Source organism: Anastrepha ludens, chromosome 2, assembly GCF_028408465.1.
Source record: "Anastrepha ludens isolate Willacy chromosome 2, idAnaLude1.1, whole genome shotgun sequence".
Taxonomy (NCBI): Eukaryota; Metazoa; Arthropoda; class Insecta; order Diptera; family Tephritidae; genus Anastrepha; species Anastrepha ludens.
The window spans coordinates 148603573-148608973 of record NC_071498.1 but is presented as its reverse complement, the minus strand read 5'-3'; the positions used below and the strand labels follow the sequence as shown (position 1 = coordinate 148608973).

General features: G+C 31.2%; 1 protein-coding gene across 2 annotated transcripts; it reads right to left on the bottom strand.

Annotated features, from left to right (window-relative positions):
- Window positions 1–436: 436 nt before the first annotated feature.
- Window positions 437–4648, bottom strand: LOC128859911 (ficolin-2-like). Of its 2 annotated transcripts, none has more exons than XM_054097058.1 (6): window positions 4223–4648; window positions 3928–4040; window positions 3781–3860; window positions 3639–3726; window positions 700–1236; window positions 437–624 (listed from the first exon to the last, which is right to left on the bottom strand). In XM_054097058.1, the coding sequence occupies exons 1-6, from the start codon at window positions 4322–4324 to the stop codon at window positions 489–491; spliced, it is 1056 nt and encodes a 351-aa protein (XP_053953033.1). In that variant the 5' UTR covers window positions 4325–4648; the 3' UTR covers window positions 437–488. The 2 variants fall into 2 exon arrangements, with proteins under 2 accessions (XP_053953033.1, XP_053953041.1); XM_054097066.1 differs by having other exon boundaries at window positions 3639–3693.
- Between the last annotated feature and the right edge of the window lie 753 nt (window positions 4649–5401).

Below are 5401 nucleotides of genomic sequence, written 5' to 3'. Positions count from 1 at the left end.
TGTTAATTAACCCAGTGCTGGCATTGTGGGGTATTCTACGTGTAAATGCCCAATGCAGATATTATTGCTTCCAATAGATTTCTTTAGCATTACATAAAAGAGCATTGAAATTTCTCACCTACTCAAATAATTCCAGCTATTTACTCAAATATTTCATAGTTCACTGAAGTGTCACATAACCCAGCATTTTACACTCATTAGTCAGGACCCGTAACATTCGCCTTCCAAGAGAAAAATGCCCGAAATAGTACAAGAAATAAAAATTGTGTATGTATCTAAGTGGTTTTATTATTTACACTCAACCTAGACACCAAATAGACTTGTTCCCTCACACAACTGCCGAGATAACAATGATATAAAAAATATCATACTAAACAAAGCTTATTTATCAACATAAAACAAACAACTGTCAAGTTTAAGGAAAGTGGAGTGAACATTTTTTAATTCATTACTTTTTTTTTTTTTTTTTAAATCAATGATTCCAATTTTCACTTTCGCCGCGGTCTTATCATCATCTGCGTAAATTTCAATGCGTAATTGTAGCCACGAAATGCATGCCAAACAATACCTTGAGCAAACTTTTCTTGCGGATAAGCACCACGCAAGTATAGACCATTCAAGTTACTGAAAATAAATATTCAATGTAAGCAAGAACAATGCGCATATACACAAATACGAGTATTGCACCCAGCAACTCACCTCAAGTGGCAATTTTCAAACCACCAGCCGCCCTTATACAGCTGCGCACAATTATCCTTATCGCGATCATTATCTCGATCGGGTGTGCTCCACTTGTTGGCTACGTGTGCAGTTAGAGAATCACCGGCATCACCACTAAAGTTCCCCAACACCTTCAGTACATACGCCTCGCTCTCATCGCCTATAGCGAATTCGTCGTAACTGGCATGACGCCGCACATTGTCAAAATCTTCCATAATAATAAGGAGTTCTTGCGCATTACGCGTCGTCATGGCATAGAGGCGATCGAGGCCAATCCAAAACTCGCCATCGATTTTACCAAAACCCTCCTTATACTCGGACCAATTGCGGTAGAAGTCGATTTTGCCATCAACGCGACGTTGGATAACAGTCCAAGCGCCCCCATAAAGTTCCTCATCACAAGATGCCCAGAAGGGTGTTGGACCTGCCAAATCATCTTGAATGGTATAACGACCGCTTTTACGGCTATTGGCTGTGGCCTCGGCACAACTTTGAGGCAAACGTTGACCACCGGAGCTGCGAATTATTGGAAAAGATATTAGAAAATGACAACGGAAATGAAATGAAATAAAATACAATAAAATGAAATATAATTAAAACAAATGAATTTAAATAAAACCATTAAATGAAATAAAAAAATAGGAAAATAAAATAAAGTAAAATAAAATTAAATTAATCAAATTATAAAATAAATCAAAATTATTTATTAAATAAAATGTTAAATAATTTGATTCAACTAAAACAAAAAAATAAATAAATAAATAAAAACTACACCTAAATAAAACTAATTAATATTATTAGGTGTGCAACTAAGTTCCCGCTGTTTGTCAATAGATGCCGCCAGCAGTGTGTGCGCGTCGATTCTAACATAACATCCAAGCTAAGGCATATGGTAAACAAACTGCTTCGACACATTACTGATTTTGTTTTGTTATCATATATCAAACTTTTGGTTTCGTGAAAATGTCTGATTTTGTGCCGAATAATCGTCATTTGCCGGAAGTGTTGCTTTTCCTCTTTCATTCGAAAAAAACGGCGGCTAAAGCGCATCGAAAGCTACAAAAACGTGTCAAACGCACGAAGAGCTTACTTCAGTATTAGGAGTTACCCGCCAATCCATTTCCAAGCGATTGCATGCTTTGGGAATGATTCAGAAACAGGGGACTTGGGTTCCTTATGAGTTAAAACCAAGGGATGTTGAATGTCGTTTTTTTGCCTGTGAACAACTGCTATAGCGGCAAAAAAGGAAGGATTTTCTTCATCGCATCGTGACGGGTTATTAAAAATGGATTCATTGCAGCAATCTAAAGAAAAGATAGTCATGGGGACTGCCCGGCAATGCTTCTACGTCGTCGCCTCGGCCGAATATTCACGCTACGAAGATTATGCTATGTGCTATGCCACAGATCAAACCTCAGCTGCCAACAAACCTGACATCATCTTGTGTGACAAGATAAATGAAACAAACGAAGTTATCGATATAGCGGAGCCCCTTAATTGCAACATCCAAAGCACATACTCCACCAAAATATCGAAGTATGCAGCTTTGGCCATAGAACTGAAACGGATGTACAAAGCGAGGAAGTTGAATATAATTCCAATAATTATATCGTCCACTGGATTAGTGCCTAAGCATCTAATCAAAATTTTGAAGAAGTATGACTGCCAACACCTCTTAGAAGACATGCAGAAGTCGACCATACTGGACACATGTGCAATAGTTCGTAGATTTTTAAATATTTAAGCAATAGCAATCGCATGGGCATAGAACTTGGACTACGCTCCACCAGAGTACAATCCCTTGAAAATTTTATCCGGGATGTGTAATTTTCGGCAATAGCCGAGATGGATTAGGCTCAAGTAAAATAAAATAAAATAAAATAAAATAAAATAAAATAAAATAAAATAAAATAAAATAAAATAAAATAAAATAAAATAAAATAAAATAAAATAAAATAAAATAAAATAAAATAAAATAAAATAAAATAAAATAAAATAAAATAAAATAAAATAAAATAAAATAAAATAAAATAAAATAAAATAAAATAAAATAAAATAAAATAAAATAAAATAAAATAAAATAAAATAAAATAAAATAAAATAAAATAAAATAAAATAAAATAAAATAAAATAAAATAAAATAAAATAAAATAAAATAAAATAAAATAAAATAAAATAAAATAAAATAAAATAAAATAAAATAAAATGAAATATAATAAATAAAAGAAAATAAAATAAATATAAGAAAAAAAATTAAATAAAATAAAATAAAAGAGTGTTAGAAAGCAAAATTCAATAAAAAAATTAAATAACATAAAAAATAAAATCAGTTAAATTAGACGAAAAATAAATACAATCAAATTAGATAGAGTAAAATTAAATGGTTAATGAATAAACTAAATATAAATAAAAGAAAACAAAAACGAAAAAAACCGTATAAAATTAAACAGAGTTAATTTACAAAATAATAACGAATACAATAAATAATAAAAATGAATGAAAAATAAATAAAACAAATCACATTAAAATAAGTACAAAACAAAACAAAATCTAATCAAATAAACAACAATTAAGTAAAATTTAATTGAATTAAAATACAATTACTTTAAACTAATATAAAAGAAACAATAAATAAAATGGAACAAACAATTTAATTAAAATAAAATTGTTTTAAACTAATACAAAATAAAAAACAATAAATAAAATAGAACAAAAAATATAAATAAAAAAGAATTCATGTTTTAGTTTTGCTATACTTGATCTCATAGCCAAGAAAATTTGATAAGAATATCATTTTTAATACCAATACAGACTAAAAATTAGATGAAAGTTCGATCAAGAATGAATTGGAATAAGAAATTAGAAAATAGAGGTTAGAGTGAAAATAAGAAGCGACTATAGAAAAGCGAAATACTCACCATGTATCCACTGTTCCTTCTTCGGTTTCAGGTATTTTAAAAATGTTACGCACATCTATTTCGGGTGTTGAAGGGAAATCAGATTGACCTTTTATTAAATTTCAGTAATAATTCAATACTTCACGCACACATACTCGCTCACCTTTCTCATAGATTACGCGCGAAGGCGTGTTGTTAATTTTTGCACGCAACTCCGACATCACATCGCGCTGATCATTCAAACTTTAAGACGTATAATGGAAATTGTGCTTGTGAAAAGCTGTTTGAAGGTTGAACTTTGAACACTTACCGCTCATTGAGATCTTCCAAGCGCACGCGCAACTCCGAATTGGCAGCACTCAACAAATCCACATCATGTTGCACTTTACGTACGACATTTGCATAAAAATTGTAAACATCGGTCTGTAAAGAGAAGTAGAAGTAAAATGGAATAAATTAGAAAAATATATATAAATTTAAAAATATAAATATCAAAAAAATATATTAATTTTTATTTTTTTTTTTTTATTTTTTAATAAATATTTTCTTTACTGAGCTGCACTTGCTTTGATATATCAATAAATTGTATAAATTTTACTTCTCACCATATTATCAGCATCACACGAACACACTGATGCCGCTGTGCTCACTGCTACCCCAACACGCAGCAAAGCTGATAAGCAAAGTAACAAAGAGCAGCGATTCATTTTATTAAAAAAACACAAAAAAAACTAAACTAATTTGCAAAGCTTCGCTCTGGTACTCTGAGCGCGACTTCTAAGTAGAAATAAATGCAACAACGTTTATAAAGCAATGTATTTTTTGCTTTTTTTTTTATGTGAGCAGTTCGTTGTTTTCCGCTTTAGCAGTCGAAGTGCACTGCGCTGTTGAGCACTGCTTTATAGATTCTCAAGCAGCCACCGAAGTGACGGAAATTTATTAAATTCAAGCTTGTTTTGCAGAAAAAAATGCTCCATTAATCGTTTGTTACGTTAGAAGAAAAGGTCTTTCCAAAAGTCCCATGTAAATTCCCCATGACTGCAAAGAAATTCCACCCACTTTAGATTAAACAAATTTAATTTATTATGTATTCCATGGAAATATACGTCACATACCTACATGCACTACATACCTATAAATATAAAATATATACAAATATGCACTTGGGCGCAAGCGGCTTTTTGAGTAATGTTTTGTAATTGCTTTCCTCTTCATTGCGAGTTGATAGCTTTCTAACTGGTATTTGCTAGTTACAAACGAACGTACCTACTTACCTTATGATTTTCTTGTTATTCTGAGCTGAAAGCTTTCAAACTGGTTCTGAAATTGCAATGTTACTCAACAGAAACCTACAGTGGCGCTCATAGGAATATGGACGCATATAATTTTTCCGTTTCAACTGTGTTATTTAATTGAATCCGTTAATTGTTTTAATAAAAGTTCTACGAATGAGTATATAAATATGCTCAAATAGTTAAATTAAGTGAAGATACTCGTACAGTCACGCACAGCTTATTTGATACGATTTCTTTGTAAAGTGGTCTATATTTCATAATAATAATGCGAAAATGGAAAAACAGAGTATGCAGGTATTTCAGTTATTTTGTTTTATTTCATTTCTCAATATAAAATACAAAAAAATGTCCACTCATTTCATTGTAATGCAAAAAACAAAAAACGATACAGAGATTTCACGCCGCAGCTTAAATGATGCAGTGAAAAAGAGCAAATATTTATCTAATTTTTAAAGTTTCCAGGTATTTAGTACTTTGCTGGTATTAAGT

Excerpts from the sequence above, each read along its gene's own strand:
- LOC128859911 (XM_054097058.1), bottom strand. The coding sequence starts at position 4,324 with ATGAATCGCTGCTCTTTGTTACTTTGCTTATCAGCTTTGCTGCGTGTT. Across the intron at positions 3,861-3,927 it reads TTGGAAGATCTCAATGAGCG|TTTGAATGATCAGCGCGATG; the intron begins GTAAGTGTTCAA and ends TACGTCTTAAAG. Across the intron at positions 1,237-3,638 it reads GAAGGAACAGTGGATACATG|CTCCGGTGGTCAACGTTTGC; the intron begins GTGAGTATTTCG and ends AATAATTCGCAG.